The 21,853-nt window shown below is 50.4% G+C and overlaps 1 protein-coding gene across 4 annotated transcripts in view; it reads left to right on the forward strand.

Annotated features, from left to right (window-relative positions):
* The window catches only part of sema5ba (sema domain, seven thrombospondin repeats (type 1 and type 1-like), transmembrane domain (TM) and short cytoplasmic domain, (semaphorin) 5Ba), a 423,201-nt gene that overhangs the window by 321,107 nt on the left and 80,241 nt on the right, over positions 1 to 21,853 (forward strand). For all 4 annotated transcript variants that reach the window (XM_085986838.1, XM_085986837.1, XM_085986839.1 and 1 more), the window contains 2 exons: positions 2,956 to 3,163; positions 7,894 to 8,101. In XM_085986838.1, the coding sequence (XP_085842964.1) occupies positions 2,956 to 3,163; positions 7,894 to 8,101 (416 nt within the window). The remainder of the gene's footprint in view (positions 1 to 2,955; positions 3,164 to 7,893; positions 8,102 to 21,853) is intronic.

Below are 21,853 nucleotides of genomic sequence, written 5' to 3' on the forward strand. Positions count from 1 at the left end.
AAGGGGGCGATTTCAACCGGCGGGAACTGGGTGGGCCGGCAGTTCAAATCGGCCGGGAAACTTACCCGGAGACAACCCCCTTTCGATCCCGTTGTCATGAATATTAACCTGCCCTTCTAAGCAGGCGGCAAGAAGGATTTGCCCGAGCCAGCAGGGGTCCTTCTTTAAAGATGCAGACCGGGGTCCGATGACCGGATCGGGCCCCGGCAGCGGTTTTAACCCGTGGCAGAAGCGGGGAAGCTGTTGTGGGCCTTTTCCCGACAGTTGAAGACGTCGGGAAGAGGATCCGAGGCCAGTGAGGCCCGGAACGGCAAGTTATTTTTACTTTCCTTGATGAAGGGGGGTGGGCAGCAGGAGCAGGAGGGTTCCTACGAGGGGAGTTCAGGCCTCCTCTGCCCGGGGCTTCCCCCCCTCCGCCCTCCCCACCCGCTTCCTGATCACGAGACCGTCCCAAAACCCCCTCCCCACAACTTACCTTGTTCCTGAAGAGCGTTCCTTCCTGCCACCCAAAATTCCACTGCCACCTACTGGCCTGCTTCAGGTCGGCAGCTAACCGGCGACATACGAACACTGGCAGACAGGAAAAGACCCTCTGGTCCATCCAGCCTGCCCCATACAATTGTGATACCTTGTGCATCACAATACAGGAAACTTTCGTTTAACCGAAGGTTAAAAGTCCGGAAAGCTCTATCTACCAGCAAAATTCAGGAGCCATTTTCTATAAGTTTTTTTACTTCTCGTTGCTTTCTTTTCCCCAGTCAGGCTCTGCAAGGTCTGTAGCTAAGCAACAGCTTCAGCTAGAGACGCTTGCAGCTGCAGCCGACTGTTTTGAAGCTGTTGCTAAGCAACAGGGTTTGTTGATTCACACGGAGCTGAAAAGCTCTGTATGTTTTAACATTGCCGCTGGTTTATACGGCAGTTTTGATCTAACGCCACCAGCTCGGTCCCATCAGTGCCGGATACCAGAAAGTTTCCTGTATATAAGAACATAAGAAATAGGAGCAGGAGTGGGCCATTCAATAAGATCATGGCTGATCTTCTACCTCATCTCTACTTTCCTGCACTATCCCCATATCCCTCGATTCCCTTAATATTCAAAAATCTATCGATCTCAGTCTTGAATATACTCAACGACTGAGCCTCCACAGCCCTCTGGGGTAGAGAATTCCAAAGATTCACCACCCTCCGAGTGAAGAAATTTCTCCTCATCTCAGTCCTAAATGGCCGACCCCTTATCCTGAGATGCTGACTCCTGGTTCTGGACTCCCCAGCCAGGGGAAACATCCTCCCTGCATCTACCCTGTCAAGCCCTGTAAGAATTTTGTATGTTTCAATCAGATCACCTCTCATTCTTCTAAACTCTAGAGAATATAGGCCTCGTCTACTCAATCTCTCCTCATAGGACAATCCCCCCATCCCAGGAACCAGTCTGGTGAACCTTTGTTGCACTCCCTCTATGGCAAGTATATCCTTCCTTAGGTAAGGCGACCAAAACTGTACACAATACTCCAGGCGTGGTCTCACCAGGGCCCTATATAATTGCAGTAAGACGTCTTTACTCTTATACTCAAATCCTCTTGTAACAAAGGCCAACATACCATTTGCTTTCCTAATTGCTTGCTGTACCTGCATGTTCACTTTCAGTGATTCGTGTACAAGGACACCCAGGTCCCTCTGAACACCAACATTTCCCAATCTCTCACCATTTAAAAAAAATACTCTGCTTTTCCTTAGGTAAGGAGACCAAAACTGTACACAGTACTCCAGGTGTGGCCTCACCAAGGCCCGATATACAATCTCCACCCCACCCGAAAGCCATTTGATCTCCTGGGAGGGGCTAATAACCAGATTAAAAGAAACCCAGGCCAATTTGGTGGGTGGGGTTGGGCGGGGGGCGGGGGGGAGAAAGAAATCCGGCAATATTCCTCTCCCACCCCCTTATGCGATCGAAACTAGTCCAGAAGATCAGTCTGTCCCTGATGATATTATGCGCGACTGACCTTTTGTATGAGGTGCTCTCTCCTCCCCCGGCTAGCTCTCACTTGGACCTGTGCCCACCACATGAGCTGGCAGCCTGTTCCAGAGGCCCACTGTGCAGGTGGAGCCTGGGCGTTCCAGTTGCTGCTGAGGTCAGGGGAGGTTTGGCACTCGCACCGCCCCCTGCCCCATGCCCCTACCCCCCTTATAAAATTCTAACAGGACTAGACAGACTGGATGCAGGAAGGATGTTCCCAATGGCGGGGGAGTCCAGAACCAGGGGTCACAGTCTTAAGGATAAGGGGGTAAGCCATTTAGGACAGAGATGAGGAGGAATTTCTTCACCCAGAGAGTGGTGAACCTGTGGAATTCTCTACCACAGAAGGCAGTGGAGGCCAATTCATTAAATATATTTAAGAAGGAGTTAGATATATTTCTTAAGGCTAAAGGGATCAAGGGATATGGGGAGAAAGCAGGGACAGAGTACTGAATTTGGATGATTAGCCATGATCTCATTAAATGGCGGAGCAGGCTCGAGGGGCCAAATGGCCTACTCCTGCTACTATCTTCTATGATTCCCACTCCGGGTGAAAGTTTTACTGAATACTCTATATGCTACAGCTTACTTTCCTTTGAAGGTAAACCAGAGACTTTGGAAGCCGTTTGTTTCAGTTAACTCCGGAGATAGGCGAGGAATCTGTACTGTTAGAATCATAGAATAGTACAGCACGGAGGGAAGCCATTCGGCCCATCGATTCCATGCCGGGTCTTTCGCAGAGCAATCCAGTTAGTCCCACACTGCCCCCATTCTTGCCCCCATATCCCTGCAAATTTTTTCTCCTCCGAGTATTTAATGTAGGAGACTTGACCTTTTGAGCGATCCGGGCGTATTTTGGGTGGAAGTGGCGTGTTAATGAGGATGCGATCCCAGGGGGGCTGAAGGAATCCTTACCGTGCTTGTGCTTACCCGTGCTGCAGTGCGGCTCGCTCGGAGGCAGCGGACCCAACGAGAACCTGACGGAACGCAGCCTCCAGGACGCTCAGCGCTTCTTCCTCATGAACGACGTGGTGCAGCCGGTCTCCGTCGACCCTCTGGTGACCCACGACAACATGCGGTTCTCCAAGCTCGTGGTGGACATCGTGCAAGGCAGGGACACGCTCTACCACGTGATGTATATCGGCACGGGTAAGTCGCGACGGCAAAACATGCTTGACATGAATCAACTGAGCGGCCTGCGGGTGGCGCTGTCCAGGGAGAGTATAAATACTCGGGCACGGGCCCAGCTTGCGCAGGACATTACTAACAGGAACTAGTGAAGGACACAACTAGACCTCCATGTTGTAAAACAATTGATTAAAGCTTTGTTTAACGCTTAGACCAAGTAGTTTTCTTACGTCAATGCTCATTTTCTTTATCTTCCCCCCTTCATCTGCTGAAGGCAGTGAGTCACGCTGGCGCGCACTTCCAGCAGGTGCTGGCCGCTCAGGTAATCGTGCGAGCCTGTGCAGTGAATGTTGGCAAGCTGTTTGGCTGTGGTGGCATCGCGCATTTTTAGAAAGGAATTGTTTTCGGGATGTTGTGGCGACGCTGGCAAGGCTAAGATTTGTTGCCCCTCCCCTGGTTTCCCTGAGAAGGTGGTGCTGGTGGGCTGCTTTCTTCAGTCCTTGTGCTGATAATGCTCTCACAATGGTTTTAAGGCAGGGAATCCCAGGATGCTGACCCAGCGATGATGAAGGAACAGCGATTATATGTCACGCACATCAGGATTATGTGCGACTTGGAGGAGAGCTTGGGTAATGGTGTTCCTACAGCATTGCTTAAACATCCACTCCCTCCACTACCGGCGCACCGTGGCTGCAGTGTGTACCATCTACAAGATGCACTGCAGCAACTCGCCAAGGCTTCTTCGACAGCACCTCCCAAACCCGCGACCTCTTCCACCTAGAAGGACAAGGGCAGCAGACGCATGGGAACACCACCATCTCCAAGTTCCCCTCCAAGTCACACACCATCCTGACTTGGAAATATATCGCTGTTCCTTCATCGTCGCTGGGTCAAAATCCTGGAACTCCCTCCCTAACAGCACTGTGGGAGTACCTTCACCACACGGACTGCAGCGGTTCAAGAAGGCGGCTCACCACCACCTTCTCAAGGGCAATTAGGGATGGGCAATAAATGCTGGACTTGCCAGCGACGCCCACATCCTGTGAATGAATTTTTTTTTAATGCTTCTCTGGTCCCTCTCGGTGCTAGAGGTCACGAGGCTGGGAGGTACTATTCAAGTAAGCGTCATGAGTTGCTGCAGTGCCTCCTGTGGACAGTATACAGTGCCCTAGGTGTCGGAGGAGTGGATGGTGTCAATTTACTTGCGTGTTATTGCAGCTGCGTCCATTCACCACCTGACTGGAGATGATGGAGAGGACTTGACGGGACAGGAGGCGAACCCGCCAAACCCTCTCCATCAGTGTACCCTGGACTTGCCCTGTTCTTGTAGCCATGCCTTGGGCCTGTTCCGCTAGTTAATCAGATCATGGCTGATCTGCCACTCAACTCCATTTTTCCAGCTTTGATCCCTATCCATTGATCCCTGTCCATTGATACCCTACCTATTGATACCCTACCCATTGATACCCTGTCCATTGATACCCTGTCTATTGATACCCTGTCCATTGATACCCTACCTATTGATACCCTGTCCATTGATACCCTGTCCATTGATACCCTGTCCATTGATACCCTGTCCATTGATACCCTGTCCATTGATACCCTGTCCATTGATACCCTGTCCATTGATACCCTGTCCATTGATACCCTGTCCATTGATACCCTACCCATTGATACCCTGTCCACTGATACCCTGTCCATTGATACCCTGTCCATTGATACCCTGTCCATTGATACCCTGTCCATTGATACCCTGTCCATTGATACCCTGTCCATTGATACCCTGTTTATTGATACCCTGTTTATTGATACCCTGTCCATTGATACCCTGTCCATTGATACCCTGTCCATTGATACCCTATCCATTGATACCCTGTCCATTGATACCCTGTCCATTGATACCCTACCTATTGATACCCTGTCCATTGATACCCTGTCCATTGATACCCTGTCCATTGATACCCTACCTATTGATACCCTATCCATTGATACCCTGTCCATTGATACCCTGTCCATTGATACCCTGTCCATTGATACCCTATCCATTGATACCCTGTCCATTGATACCCTGTCCATTGATACCCTGTCCATTGATACCCTGTCCATTGATACCCTATCCATTGATACCCTGTCCATTGATACCCTGTCCATTGATACCGATACCCTATCCATTGATACCCTGTCCATTGATACCCTGTCCATTGACACCCTATCCATTGATACCCTGTCCATTGATACCCTATCCATTGATACCCTGTCCATTGATAGCCTATCCATTGACACCCTGTCCATTGACACCCTATCCATTGACACCCTGTTCATTGATACCCTGTCCATTGATACCCTAACCATTGATACCCTGTCCATTGATACCCTGTCCATTGATACCCTATCCATTGATACCCTATCCATTGATACCCTAACCATTGATACCCTGTCCATTGATACCCTAACCATTGATACCCTATCCATTGATACCCTATCCATTGATACCCTATCCATTGGTACCCTATCCATTGACACCCTGTCCATTGACACCCTATCCAATGATACCCTGTCCATTGATACCCTATCCATTGATACCCTGTCCATTGATACCCTGTCCATTAATACCCTGTCCATTGATACCCTGTCCATTGATACCCTGTCCATTGATACCCTGTCCATTGATACCCTGTCCATTGATACCCTGTCCATTGACACCATATCCATTGATACCCTAACCATTGATACCCTGTCCATTGATACCCTGTCCATTGATACCCTGTCCATTGATACCCTGTCCATTGATACCCTGTCCATTGATACCCTATCCATTGATACCCTGTCCATTGATACCCTGTCCATTGATACCCTGTCCATTGATACCCTAACCATTGATACCCTATCCATTGATACCCTGTCCATTGATACCCTGTCCATTGATACCCTGTCCATTGATACCCTGTCCATTGATACCCTATCCATTGATACCCTATCCATTGATACCCTGTCCATTGACACCCTATCCATTGATACCCTATCCATTGATAACCTAACCTAAAAAAAATCTCAGTCTTGAAAGCTCCAACTGACCTCCAGCTACCACAGCCTTTAGGGGAGAGAATTCCAGATCTCTAATACGCTTTGTGTGTAAAAGTGCTTCCTGATTTCGCTCCTGAACGACCTAGCTCTAATTTCAAGATCATGTCCCCTTGTTCTTGATTCCCCCACCAAAGGAAATAGATTCTCCGTACCTACCCAATCGACTCTTGTAACATTTGAAACACCTCGATCAGATCTCCGCTCAATCTTATCAACTCAAGGGAATACAAGCCAAGTTTATGCAACCTGGCCTCATAATTTACCCCTCTAAGCCCAGTATCATTCTGCTGAATCTGTGCTCGCACCAAGTCCTGTTTGCCCATCACCCCTGTGCTCACTGACCGACATTGGCTCCCAGTTAAGCAGCGCCTCGATTTCAAAATTCTCCACCTTGTTTTCAAATCCCTCCATGGCCTCGCCCCCTCCCTATCTCTGTAATCTCCTCCAGCCCCACAACACCCACCCCCCCCCCCCCGAGATCTCTGCGCTCCTCTAATTCTGCCCTCTTGAGCATCCCTGATTATAATCGCTCAACCTTTGGCGGCCGTGCCTTCTGTTGCCTGGGCCCTAAGCTCTGGAATTCCCTCCCTAAACCTCTCTGCCTCACTACCTCTCTTTCCTCCTTTACGACGCTCCTTAAAAACTACCTCTTTGACCAAGCTTTTGGTCATCTGCCCTAATTTATCCTTATGTGGCTCGGTGTCAAAATTATTTGTCTTCAAATACTCCTGTGCAGCGCCTTGGAACGTTTTACTACGTTAAAGGCGCTTTATAAATACACGTTGTTGTTGTTGTTGTTGCTCACCCAACATCATGTGGTACATTGAGGCTCAAATATATAATTTACCTTCAATATTTTTTCACTTGTACGTTCATCATCCCGTTGCGTTAATGTCCTGAATATAGGTTTTTATTCGATTTCTGATTTTGACAAATTGAATCGCTGACTTCAGTAACGCGGCTGACCCCTTTAAACTCTTACAGGGATTGACAGGGTCGATGCTGAGAGGCTGTTTTCCCCTGGCTGGAGTGTCTAGAACCAGGGGGCAGAGTCTCAGGATAAGGGGTCGGCCATTGAGGACTGTAATGAGGAGGAATTTCTTCACTCAGAGGGTGGAGAATCTTTGGAATAGAGGGAGTGCAACCAAAGGTTCACCAGACTGGTTCCTGGGATGGGGGGATTGTCCTACGAGGAGAGATTGAGTAGACTAGGCCTATATTCTCTAGAGTTTCGAAAAATGAGAGGTGATCTCATTCAAACATACAAAATTCTTACAGGGCTTCACAGGGTAGATGCAGGGAGGATGTTTCCCCCTGGCTGGGGAGTCGAGAACCACGGGTCACAGTCTCAGAATAAGGGGTCGGCCATTTAGGACTGAGATGAGGAGAAATTTCTTCACTCAAAGGTTTGTGAATCTTTGGAATTCTCTACCCCAGAGGGCTGTGGAGGCTCAGCCGTTGAATATTTTCAAGACTGAGATCGATAGATTTTTGGACTCTAAGGGAATCAAGGGATATGGGGATCAGGCGGGAAGCTGGAATTGAGGTAGAAGATCAGCCATGATCTTATTGATTGACGGAGCAGGCTCAAAGGGCCCAACGGCCTACTCCGGCTCCTGTTTCTTATGTTTAACTTGCACTTCATATCATGTTCTTTTTGAACTTAGAACATGGCACCATTCTGAAAACCCTCTCGTCGGAGAACAAGAGCCTTTGCGGCTGCTACTTGGAAGAACTGCAGCTGCTTCCACCTGGCCAACGGGAACCGATTCGAAGCCTGCAGATCCTTCACAGTGACCGGTCCCTGTTCGTGGGATTGAACGGAAGAGTGTTGAAGATCCCACTGGAGCGCTGCTTCTCCTACAAAACTGAAACGTGAGTCCCCCCTGAATCAGAAGCTAAAACAGCACTTGCGTGTGTGACTGCGCTGAGCTCAGCTTTCGTTCCCCAGATGCTTTCCATTCCCCCTCACTGGCCTCTGTCTGAGGCCGGACCAGACTTCGTAGCAAGAGGATTCGAGTACAGGAACAAGGATGTCTTGCTGCAGTTGTACAGGGCCTTGGTGAGACCACACCTTGAGTATTGTGTGCAGTTTTGGTCGCCTTATCTGAGGAAGGATGTTCTTGCCATGGAAGGAGTGCAGCGAAGATTCACCAGGCTGATACCTGGGATGGCAGGAATGACGTATGAGGAGAGATTGGGTCGATTGGGTTTATACTCGCTGGAGTTTAGAAGAATGAGAGGGAATCTCATTGAAACTAATAAAATTCTAACAGGACTGGACAGACTAGATGCAGGAAGGATGTTCCCGATGGCCGGGGAGTCCAGAACCAGGGGTCACAGTCTAAGGATAAGGGGTAAGCTATTTAGGACAGAGATGAGGAGGAATTTCTTCACCCAGAGAGTGGTGAACCTGTGGAATTCTCTACCACACAAGGCAGTTGAGGCCAATTCATTAAATATATTCAAGAAGGAGTTAGATATATTTCTTAAGGGTAAAGGGATCAAGGGATATGGGGAGAAAGCAGGGACAGGGTACTGAATTTGGATGATCAGCCATGATCGCATTGAATGAAGGAGCAGGCTCGAGGAGCCGAATGGCCTACTCCTACTCCTATCTTCTATGTTTCTATGTTGGCAACCTCGGCGTCCTATTTGACCCTCAGCCGAGCTTCCGACGCCATGTCCTCTCCATCGCGAAGACCCGCTTCCACCTCCGTAAAATTGCCTGTCTCCGCCCCTGCCTCAGCCCATCCGCTGCTGAAACCCTCATCCATGCCTTTGTTACCTCCAGACTCGACTATTCCAACTCTCTGCTGGCTGGCCTCCCATCTTCCACCCTCCATAAAGTTGAGCACATCAAAAACTCTGCTGCCCGTATCCTAACTCGCACCAAGTCCCGTTCATACATCACCCCCTATACTCACTGACCTACATTGGCTACCAGTCTGGCAATGCCTCCATTTTGAAAGCCATTGGCCATTTGGGCAAGCGGCCGGAAAGTGGCCATCGTCTGTTGGATACGTCTGACATCTCAGGGTTTTTGAGCTGGAGTCTGAGGTGCAGACATTGCGGGGCATCAGGGTTGGGGAGAGTTACCTGGACACTTTGATCCAGGAGGCAATCAGACTCCTTAGGTTAGGTAGTGGTACAGGTCTGGTTTGTGGTCAGGGACAGGAGGGTGTGACTGCAACTCAGGCAGGCAAGGGGACCCCAGGTGCAGTGCTGGAGGAGCCTCAGCCTTTGCCCTTGTCCAACAGGTATGAGGTTCTTGCTGCCTGTGTGGATGAGGAAAAGCCTGCAGGATGGATGAGCAAGCTGACCATCGCACCATGGTGCAGGAGGCCATTCAAGTGGGGGGAGTGAAAGGGAATGTAGTTGTGATAGGGGACAGTACAGTCAGGGGGACAGATACTGTTCTCTGCAGCCGCGATCGAGAATTCCTAAGGTTGTGTTGCCTGCCCGGTGCCAGGGTTAAAGACATCTCCTCGCAGCTGGAGGAGAACTTGGAGTGGGAGGGGAAGGATCCAGTTGTCGTGGTCCACGTAGGAACCAACGACATTGGTAGAACTAGGAATGAGGGTCTGCTGAGGGAGTTTGAGGAGCTAGGATCCAAATTAAAAAGCAGAACCTCAAAGGTAATAATCTCTGGATTGTTACCTGAGCCATGCGCAAATTGGCATAGGGACAAACAGATTAGAGGTTTAAATGCGTGGCTCAAAGAGTGCTGTGGGAGGAAGGGGTTTCAGTTCATGGGGCACTGGCACCAGTACTGGGGAAAGAGGGAGCTGTTCCGTTGGGATGGGCTCCACTTAAACCGGACTGGGACCAGTGTCCTGGTGAATCAAATAACTAGGGCAGTAGACAGGGCTTTAAACTAATGATGGGAGGGTGGGAGGATTCAGGAAAGAGTAAATTTAAAAGCAGTGAGAGAAATGTCAAGGCTCTAGAACAGAGTAGAGTTTTGGGTAAAAATAAGCAGAGTGGGTCAGGAAGGGACAGAGAGAGTAACAAAGGTAATAGGGTACCAGTGACTAAGGTGACATCAGGGAAAAATAGAAAAAAGTCAAAGCTAAAGGCACTGTATCTGAATGCGCAAAGCATTCACAACAAAATAGATGAATTAATAGCGCAGATAGAAATTAACAGGTTTGATCCAATAGCCATAACGGAGATGTGGTTGCAAAGTGGCCAAGTTTGGGAACTAAATATTCCAGAATACTTAACTTTTAGAAGAGATAGGCAAAATGGAAAAGGAGGCGGGGTAACCCTGATAATAAAGGATGGGAGAAAGACATTAGAGAGAAAGGCCTAGAAATTCGGGGGCGCCAAGCTCGCCTGGGCGCCGGAATTACCGCTCCGGACGGAGCCGCTTGCGCCAGTCTGATATTCAGTTTGAGCGCCCCAAACGGAAGCGGGGTGCTGCTCGAGGCGCCCCGCATCCCTCTTGGGGCACTGCAACTGAATATCGCAGCGCAATGTGCCGCAGCGCCACACACTGCGGCACGGCGCGCTGCGGTACTGCAGGCCTTCCTCCCCTTCTTAAAGGGGAGCGACCTGCACCAGCGTGATCGGAGACCGCGAGTGCCGACAAAAGAGCCCGGCACCAAGGAGAAGTGCCGGGCTCTTGGGACACAGCCGGCACTGCCCGGGGGGGGGGCTCAGGAGGCCGGGGACGGCGGCGCGAGGAGGTGCTGGCAGGCGGCCAGCAAAAAAAATGGCCGACCCGCACCTCCCCTTTAATTAGCGCCACTACCGCCGCAGGTAGGCCCCCCTGAACCGGTCGCAAATTGTGACCGGCGTTACAGCGGGGGGCGCGACCAAATATCGCGATCAGGGCGGTAGCGGGGAGCTGCGCACAGCGATGACGTCATCGGTGGCGGCGCAGCGCTACAGGCTAACGCCGCCATTAGCGTCCCGCTAAATTTCGCGGGAGGCATGGCCAGTGGCGCTAAACCTACTAAGTGCACTCTTTGGGCGCTAACTGGGCCACCGAATTTCTAGGCCAAAGGCTCTTAGCTCTGAAAATCAAGAAGTAGAATCAGTTTGGGTGGAGCTAAGAAACAGCAAGGGGCCGAAAACATTGGTGGGAATTGTTTATAGACCCCCAAACAGTAGTTGTAATGTAGGGCAGAGTATAAATCAGAAAATTAGAGGTGCATGTAACAAGGGTAATACAGTAATCATGGGGGACTTTAATCTACATATAGACTGGGCAAACCAAATTTGCAGTAATAGTGTGGAGGACGAATTCATGGAATGTATGCAAGATAGTTTTCTAGATTCAATTCAATTCAATTCAATTTTATTTGCCATATGTAACTAGTACAATGGAATGCTTACTCCCCGTAGGGACACGTCAGCTATTCTTACAGCGCCGTGTTCAGAAAGTCAATTCTTTGGCATCCAGTGGCAGTGGGAGCACGATGTCCCTCAGCTGCTCCGTCCTCCTCGTCACCGCAGCCTCCTCCTCACTGTTGCCGGCTCGGCTCCACGTGTGGTGGCCTGCTTCTCCCGCTCACCCTCTGGCCACCATTCCCGGCTCCCCTCCTCCCAGTTGGACTGCGAGTCGTCGTGGCTGCTGCTCGATGCGCTGCGCTGCCTCCGCCCGACTCGCCGAACACACCCTCCAGTCGCCGCGGCCTCCACCTCACCGTCGCCGGCTCCACGGTCCGACGGCCCGGGGCCTGCTTCTCTCGCTTCCGGTCCGGCCTCTGGCCGCCATGCTCGGCTCCCCTCCTCCCAGTTGGAATGCTTCCCCGCTGAGGAGCAGCCGGCCGACGTGCTCTAGCGGGTTGACGTGGCTGATGCTGCGTCCCGATGCGCTGCGCTGCCTCAGTATGTTGAGGAACCAACATGGGAACAGACTATTATAAATCCAGTATTGTGCAGTGAGAAAGGGTTAATTAATAACCTTGTCGTAAAGGGGCCTGTAGAGAAGAGTGACCATAATATGATAGAATTTTAATTTGAGTTTGAAAGTGATTTAGTTAAATCTGAAACTAGGGTCTTAAATCTAAGCAAAGCAAACTATGTAGGTATGAGGGGTGAGTTGGCTTAGGTAGATTGGGAAACTACATTAAAAGGTATGACAGTGGATGAGCAATGGCTCGCATTTAAAGAATTAATACATAATTTACAACAAATATACATACCTTTAAGGCACAAAAACCCCACAGGAAAAGTGGTCCAACCGTGGATAACAAGAGAAGTTAAAGATAGTATTAGATCAAGGGAAGAGGCTTATAATATTGCCAAAAGGAGTAGTAAGCCTGAGGATTGGAGGATTTTAGAATTCAGCAAAGGAGGACCAAGAAATTGATAAAGAAAGGGAAAATAGAATGAGAGTAAACTAGCGAGAGACATAAAAACAGACTGTAAAAGCTTCTATAGGTATGTAAAAAGGAAAAGATTAGTGAAAGTAAATGTGGGTCCCTTACAGGCTGAGACAGGAGAAATTATAATGGGGAATAAGGAAATGGCAGAGAAATTAAACAAATACTTTGTGTCTGTCTTCACGGAAGAAGACGCAAAAAACCTCCCGGAAATAGTTGGGAACCAAGGGTCTAGCGAGAATGAGGAACTGAAAGAAATTAGTATTAGTAAAAAAATAGTACTGGAGAAATTAATGGGACTGAAAGCCGATAAATCCCTTGGACCTTTTGGCCTACATCCTAGGGCTTTGAAAGACATGGCTATAGAGATAGTGGATGCATTGGTTGTCATATTCCAAAATTCCATAGATTCTACAACCGTTCCCGCGGATTGGAAGGTAGCAAATGTAACCCCACTATTTAAGAAAGGAGGGAGAGAGAAAACGGGGAATTACAGACCAGTTAGCCTGACATCAGTAGTAGGGAAAATACTAGAATCTATTATTAAGGACGTGGTAACAGGGCCCTTAGAAAATAATAATAGGATTGGGCAGATTCAACATGGATTTATGAAAGGGAAATCGTGTTTGATGAATCTGTTAGAGTTCTTTGAGGTAGTAACTAGCAGAATAGATAAGGGGGAACCAGTAGATGTGTATTTGGATTTTCAGAAGACATTTGATAAGGTGCCACACAAGAGGTTATTAAACAAAATTAGGGCTCATGGGATTGGCGGTAATATACTAGCAGTGATTGAGGATTTGTTAAGGGACAAAAAACAGAGAGTAGGAATAAACGGGTCATTTTCGGGTTGGCAGGCTGTAACTAGTGGGGTACCACAAGGATCAGTGCTTGGGCCTCAGCAATTCACAAATGAAATCAATGGTTTGGATGAGGGGACCAAATGTAATATATCCAAGTTTGCTGATGATACAAAGCTGGGTGGGAATGTAAGTTGTGAGGAGGATGCAAGGAGGCTTCAAGGGGATATAGACAGGCTCAGTGAGTGGGCAAGAACATGGCAAATGGAATATAACATGGAGAAATGTGAAGTCATCCACTTTGATAGGAAAAATAGAAAAGCAGAGTATTTTTTAAATGGTGAGAGATTGGGAAATGTTGGTGTTCAGAGGGACCTGGGTGTCCTTGTACACAAATCACTGAAAGTTAACATGCAGGTACAGCAAGCAATTAGGAAAGCAAATGGTATGTTGGCCTTTATTACAAGAGGATTTGAGTATAAGAGTAAAGACGTCTTACTGCAATTATATAGGGCCCTGGTGAGACCACACCAGGAGTATTGTGTACAGTTTTGGTCTCCTTACCTAAGGAAGGATATACTTGCCATAGAGGGAGTGCAATGAAGGTTCACCAGACTGGTTCCTGGGATGGGGGGATTGTCCTATGAGGAGACTTTGAGTAGACTAGGCCTATATTCTGTAGAGTTTAGAAGAATGAGTGGTGATCTCGTTGAAACATACAAAATTCTTACAGGGCTTGACAGGGTAGATGCAGTGAGGATGTTTCCCCTGGCTGGGGAGCCTAGAAACACGGGCCACAGTCTGAGAATAAGGGGTTGGCCATTTAGGACTGAGATGACAAGAAATTTTTTCACTCGGAGGGTGGTGAATCTTTGGAATTCTCTACCGCAGAGGGCTGTGCAGGCTTAGTTGTTGAGTATATTCAAGACAGAGATCGATAGATTTTTGGATAAAGGAAACTTTGTGCTATCCGGCACCGACAGGACCGAGCTGTTGCCGTCCCATCAAAGCTGCCGGACAAACCAGCGCTAATGTTGAAACATACGGAGATTTTGAGCTCCGTATCTGGCAACAAACCCTGTTGCTTAGCTTCTAAACAGTCAGCCGTACCTTGCAAGCGTCTCTGTAGCTTAGCAACAGCTTCAGCGAGACCTTGCAGAGCCTGACTGGTGAAAAAAAAGCAACGAAAAGAAAAAAAACCTAACGAAATGGCTCCTGTTTTTTGCCGGTGGCTCGAGCATTCTGGACAGTTAACCTCCGGATAAACCAAAGTTTCCTGTATTAAGGGAATCAAGGGATATGGGGATAGTGCAGGAAAGTGGAGTTGAAGTAGAAGATCAGCCATGATCTCATTGAATGGCGGAGCAGTCTCGAGGGGCCGAATGGCCTAACTCCTGCTCCTATTTCTTATGTTCTTATGCAAATAGGTGTCGCGAGGTGAAGAGGGACGAAGCTTGTGCGGGTGGGGGTGCCATTGAGAAGGGAAAGTGGGGAAAAAAATTCCAAAATGGAAAACTGTTGAAGTTTTTTGGTCGTCCAAACATTTGAGGTGTGAGGAAACGGTAGCTGCAGCTGTGGATAATTACCTGTTAACCAACTCCCCGCTGAGTCAGCTACTCTGCGCCTCCACTAAGTACAGCACTGTCAGAAAACAGATGTCCAGTGTACACTGCACCACTATGGAATCATAAACTTTCAAAATACCGGGAGAAAAGACTTCCTTCCTAGCCGGCGCATGCCTTAAATAATATGATTATCTGCAATTAAAACTTCACTTTTTGACAGTCCAGATTAAATTATATTTTCCCTGGAAATTACTTGTCAAGGTCCGATATCCCCTGTTGATTGGGCTCATTAGAATTCAGTTTCCGATTCTCCCTTGAGTCAGCAAGAAGCTTAAACATTCTGGATCCATTTCTTTCTCTCTCTTTCTAAATTGACAGTCAGGTCAATGAGGGATTTTGACCCCCGCCTCCTCGCACAACTTCCCTTACAACTTGGAGTTGCCGTCTCCGTCTCTGCACCAGACAGACCAACAAACGTCCTGTTGGCTCCCGGTCCGGCCACGCCTCAGATTTGAAACTCTCAACCTTGTGTGCAAATCCCTCCGGGGCCTCGCACCTCCTTACCTCTGTAATCTCCTCCAGTCCTACAACCCCCCTCCCACCCCACCGCGATATATGCGCTCCTCCAATTCTGGCTTGTTGAACATCCCCCACTTGCCGACCTGCGGTGATCCCACTCGCCAACCCCTGGTGAGCCCCGCGTGCCAACCCGCAGCGACCCCGCTCGCCAACCCGCGGCGACCTCACGCGCCACCTCGCAGTGGCCCTAACACGCCGACCCTCCTGTTTGTTGGGGGTTGGCCATTTGTGATTTGGTCGTATAGCCGAGCTGCTGGCTACGCTACTTCAGAGTCTTTACGAGTGAACGGTTAACTCGAGTCACGGGTGGGCCTGACCAGGGAGAGGAGGCAGTCTAAAGGACATCAACGAACCACGTTCAGTTTTTATGACAATTAGTCAACTTTTGTGGCCCGTCTTTGGTGACAGCCCATAAATTACCAGATGAATTGAATTCAATTTCACAACTTGGCCACAATGGGATTTGAAATCATGAGCTCTAGGTTGCTGGTCCAGTATCATAAACACTACAGTACAATAGTAATCTAAGTTGTCTGACTAAGGGAGGAGTGAAAAATATTGCTGGGTGCACATTGATTTACCTCTAATATTTAAGATTAAATAGCAATTCAACTCTGCTGTGTGTGTGTGAATGTTCACTTCCACGGAGAGAGGTAAGTTGCATAAACAGAGGCTTACTAAATCCGCAGCACGTCTTTATAGAACAGGTGTCCAGGGAAATGGAAGCGCTTTTGTTATGTAAAAGATTTTTTGGTGGGGGTTGTCAAATTATTTGTCTTCCTCCCTTCTTCTGCTGAAGTTGGCGTTTCACGAAGTGGGAACGGATCCACAATCCACGGCAGCCCTCTGAACTCCCACACAGCGGCCGTTCCTCGTTTTACGAGCCTTCGAGTGCCGCTTCAGGCGGCTCGTATACCGGAGATTTATTCCGTTCTTACCTGGTGTCCACATGCCTGCAGTTCCAACGTGAGCCGCCAGATAGAAGACGGGAGTGCAGTCATAGAATAGCACAGCACAGAAGGAGGCCATTCGGCCCATCGAGTCTGCGCCGGCTCTTTTGAAGAGCAATCCAGTCAGTCCCACTCCCCCGCTCTTTCCCCATACCCCTGCAATTTCTATCCACCAACTTATCAGGCAGTGCATTTCAAATCCTAACCAGTAGCTGCATAACATTTTTTTTAGAGTCATAGGGGAGAAATTTGGTTGGTTGCACCTGCGATTAGCGCCTAAAGAGGCCGAGAAGTGGGGCGTTAGCCAATTTTCGCCCGTGCGCAGTGAACCCAGCGCCTCTTGCTATATTGAGTGGGTTTTAGCGCCGGTGCTAAATCTTAGCGCCCGCTCGCGGGTGCAGGCAGATCATGACGTAATTTCAGTGTGCAACGCCTTTTTGGCTCCTCGGACCGGAAATTGAGTGGCGCCTGCCTCCGTTCCGCCTGGCGCTAATAGTGACAGCTTGCTGGAACGTTCCCAAGTCCTTCTCGGGCTAGGGGGGCGCTATTTAAAGGGGACTGCTCTGGTATAAAAGCGGCAGCCATTTTGAGTGGGCATCGTGCTGGTTGTTGGAGAGAGTTGCTGACCTTCAGTGGGAGAGCGTACTTTTCATTGAGCCAGCGGTGCCTTTGGACCTTCAGCCCTGTCCACAACAGTTTGCTGGTGAGATATTACTGCGTCTTACTTCTTTCACATTATAATGGGAGCTGCTTTGGAGGGGAACGTCCTGCTGGCTGAATATATGGCAAGGGCACAGAGGCGGAGGGAGAGACGGCCGGGAATGGCCAGAAGGAGGAGGGGCAATGGACATCGCCAAATGCGACCGTACGCTGCCAGGGTTTTCAGGCAGCAGGTGTCATACATTGCCATGTCGGAGGAGCAGTGTATGCGAAGGCTTCGATTCGGAAAGGATGTGGTGACTGAGCTGTGCCACCTGCTTGCTGAAGATCTGCAGCCGCGGTTACGGTGCAGGACCACTCTGTCGGTGGCCGTCAAAGTCACTGTTGCCCTAAACTTTTTCGCCAGCGGCTCGTTTCAGGCAGCAACTGGGGACATTGCAAACATTTCTCAATTTGTGGTGCATTGCTGCATCCGGCAAGTTACAGCTGCCCTATATAGAAGGAGGCGGGAATTAATCACCTTCCCTTTGACCCTGGAGAAGCAGGGGGAGCGCGCACAGGGCTTCGCGACTTTAGCGGACTTCCCCATGGTGCAGGGCGCCATTGATTGCACACACGTGGCTTTGCGGGCGCCATTACAGAATCCCGAAGAGTTCCGCAACCGCAAGGGGTTCCACTCCCTCAATGTGCAGCTGGTCTGTGACCACCGGCAGATGACCATCGCGGTCAACGCCCAATTCCCTGGCAGCAGCCACGACGTGTTCATCCTGCGGCAGACCTCAGTGGCTGACCTTTTCGAGGCCCCGGCTCACCCACGAGGCTGGCTTCTTGGCGACAAGGGCTATCCTCTCTGCCCATGGCTCATGACCCCGCTCCGTCTGCCCAGCACCCCGGCAGAAGAGCATTACAACACCAGCCATCAGGCGACCAGGAACATTGTGGAGCACACAATCGGTGTGCTCAAGCAGCAGTTTCGTTGTCTCGACCATTCGGGGGGCACCCTGCAGTACTCGCCGGAGCAAGTGTCGCGCATCGCCGTGGTCTGCTGCATGCTCCACAACCTGGCCATCCGACGCACCCAGCCAATGCCAGCCGACCTTGAAGGTCCAGCAGAGCAGGTGGACGAGGAGGAGGAGGAGGAAGACGGGAGGGGCCCAGAAACTGGAAGGACCGTCCGTCAGAGGCTCATAAGGACTCTGTTCTAGGCCCCTCTGACGGAATGCTGGGTGTAATTGGATCAGTGCCCTCTGGTTCGCCCAAAGCCTATGAAGGCCACCATGCTTGTAAATAGTCTAGAGTTCCAGTGTAAATAAAACATTTTCTTTATTTTCCAAAAAGTGCTTCCTTCCAGCATGACAAAGCAATGGCAACAGAAAGCATAACTAACGAACTAACACATAACTGTCTGGCAAACCCGCGACACTACCCAAAACATGACTAACATTCACAGCAGGTGTAGACGGCCTTGAATTCTACAAATGAGACGTCTCAACAGCTCCCTCTATTCTTTACCCCTTGATGGAGATCTACTTCTCTTATGAGATCGGCCCCTTCCTTCCCTGCAGCTCCTCCATAATTGGACCCCAGTGGCTGCGTCAAGGCTGGGGGACGCCTGCTGAGTGTCCGAAAGCGCAGAAGCCCCTGAGGGATGGCCTGGACGACCTCTGGGCTTGGAGGGCCTGGATGCTGACTGCTCCAACTGTGCATGGTTAGAAGTAGTGTGTCCTGCAGGTGGTGGCAGCTGCAGTGGAGACGTGCCAGCGGTGGCATCAGGAATGCTTACATCCTGAGAGCGGACACCTGCTCCGTGGTCGGCCGACACACTGGCACTCTGACGGGGCAGCACCGCAGCATGCGCTACAATCGGCTGGTCCACAGATTGATGGCCTGCTGTGGTGCTGCAAGGGCCCCGGGTAATCCTGCCTGATCCAGCTAGGGTGGCAGCAGTCAGTGTTCGCGTGGCCTCAATCTGCGTGTGCAGGAGGCCAGCAAGTGACTGCGTGGCAGCACTGAGCACTTGCGTGGCAGGTGCCAGTGCTTCGGAGAAACCCTGGACAGTCCTTTCCACAGCTTCGGACAAGGCCGGGACAGCCCTTTCCACTGCTTCGGTCAAGCCCTGGACAGACCTTTCCAGGGCTGCCCCGAAGCCCTGGACAGTCCTTTCCATTGCTGCCCCGAAGCCCTGGACAGTCCTTTCCATTGCTGCCCCGAAGCCCTGGACAGTCCTTTCCATTGCTGCCCCGAAGCCCTGGACAGTCCTTTCCATTGCTGCCCCAAAGTCCTGCACACTCTTTGCCAGTGTGTCGATGGAGTCAAGCATCCTCCCCACTGCAGCCATCAGCTCAGTGTGCCTGAGCCGAGCCTGGGCGCTCATTTCCGCAAGGCTACGCACCTCCTCTGCACTCTGTGCAGCAGCCATGGCGGCCTGCCTCGCCCTCCGGGGAGACGGCCCCCGAGCTTTCCTACCCCCCTCGCGTTGCTGCAGCCCGCTGGTTCCTGCAACTGGTTCCTCATCAGAGACCACCCCCTCCCCTCCAGGGAACTACTATCCCCAGTCTCCAGATGGGCTAGCTCCCCTGAGGCTGGCACGGATGTTCCGGCTTCCTCCTGCTCGTCGCCTCCGGAGGCAGTGGCACTGGCAGCTTGAGGGCCCGGCTCCCAAGCTGGTGATGCAGCATCTGAAAGCAGGGAGGTTGAAGAGTGGCTTTAGCGAAAGGACAGGGTGGCAGCAAGGGATGCAAGATTGCTGCAATGTTCTGACATGGGTCCAGAGTGAAAAAGCATGCTGGTGGGGGGAACAAGTGGAAGGAGACAGCTCAAAAAGGTGAGGACCTTACCATCACTGTGCACAATGGGGTCGGCAGCTCCAGTGGTGACAGCACCAATCATACGGCCTCCAACAATCTGGTGGACTCTCTCTTCGAGATCCGTGAGAGTCTGGAGTTGAGGACGTCCTCCTCCGGTGCGAAGCTGCTCCTTGCGGTTCCTCGCCAGCTTGGCCTGCAGGAGAAAGGACGGGAAGTGATGAAACATGATGCCCTGAGTTGTCATCTCATTCCCCCCATGGTGGAAGAGCCCTTACATCATGCCCTGAGTTATCATCTCATGCCACCCATGGTGGAATAGCCCTTACATCATGCCCTGAGTTTAATGTGCATGTGTGTTCCCAGAAAGGGCCATGCGTGCTTGCTGACAGATGGCCAATGGGGCATCGCGCACCCTCTGGCCATAAAGTCAGGTGCAGATGGAGAGATGAAGAAGTTTGCCGAAACACCACTCACCCTCACGACCCGAGTGAGGTCGTTGAATTTCTTCCTGCACTTCACAGGGCTCCTGGTCACCATGCTGTTGGAGTTGACCTTTTGAGAAACTTCCCTCCAAGCTCTTCGGTATTCCTTCTGATTAGGCCTCCTGCCATTGTCGGGGTACAGCACATCTCGCCGGCGCTCCACTGCGCCTACCAATTCATCCAATGCCCCATCGGTAAAGCGCTCCGCTCTCTGCCTCACCCTCTCCATCTTCTCAAAGTTTGTGACGCCACAGAATGGCCAGCTCCAATTTTGAGGCCTACAAGGCGCAGAGTGTGGCTGCTGATCCTTACTGACCCACCCCTTTAAGAGCTGGCCGGCGCCTGAAAGTCTCGTGGTCATCGGTAATTGACAGCACCTGCGTTGCGCCCGCCCGCGCCGATATTGAGTAGCGTCGCTAGGTTAGCGCCTTAGGAGTCCCATGTAACGCCTGATTTTGCGCCTCAATCACCTTTAGGGGCGCTGCAACCCAATATCGCGCGAGGTGGCGATAAGTTGTGTCTGGCTATAAAATTTGCGCAGTGCCAATTCTAACGCCCCAAGCGGGGCTATACCCAATTTCTTGGCCTTAGAGTTATACAGCACAGAAAGGGGCCCTTCAGCCCATCGTGTCTGCGCCGGCCATCAAGCCCTGTCTATTCTAATCCCATTTTCCAGCACTTGGTCCGTAGCCTTGTATGCTATGACGTTTCAAGTGCTCATCTAAATGCTTCTTGAATGTTGTGAGGGTTCCTGCCTCTACCACCCTTTCAGGCAGTGAGTTCCAGATTCCAACCACCCTCTGGGTGAAAAAGTTTTTCCTCAAATCCCCTCTCAACCTCCTGCCCCTTTATCCGCCATTGGAAACAGCTTCTCCTTATTTACTCTGTCTAAATCCTTCATGATTTTAAACACCTCTATCAAACCTCCTCTTAGCCTTCTCTGCTCCAAGGAGAACGACCCCAGCTTCAGAATAACAATCTCAACTGTCTAGGGCTCGCCCGTGAAGGAATGCCACTTGAGCAAGGTGCCAGCGGTGCCTGTGGAACCGCATCCTTTACCAAGAGTCGATGTCTTCAGGAGGGGCTTTTTTTTTTTGTGAATGGCGACTCGGCCGGCGTGGTCACCTTGGCGACGGGGGCGTCCAGCACTGCTGAATCTGCTTCCGATGTCTGTGGTATTTTTTTTTTTGTGCGGTAGTTTTTGACAAGCGTGAACAAAGTTGCTACAAAAGGAAAGATCTAACCAGTGGAGCGTTATCCCCTGAGATTTCATTAAGCGGCTATGGAGGGTGTGTAGAGTTTGCACATTATGTCCACTTGAGCAGCACAATTATAGATCCCGTCCTTCAGATCTGAGCTGCCACTGGGAGAGAGCGGGTTTGAGCTGTGAAGTAACTGTCGCAGGCTTGTCACTGGAGGTGGTAGTGGTGGGAACAATTTGAAGTGATG

This window comes from Somniosus microcephalus, chromosome 4 (assembly GCF_052327205.1).
Source record: "Somniosus microcephalus isolate GS21.2 chromosome 4, FLI_Smic_1.0, whole genome shotgun sequence".
NCBI lineage: Eukaryota > Metazoa > Chordata > Chondrichthyes > Squaliformes > Somniosidae > Somniosus > Somniosus microcephalus.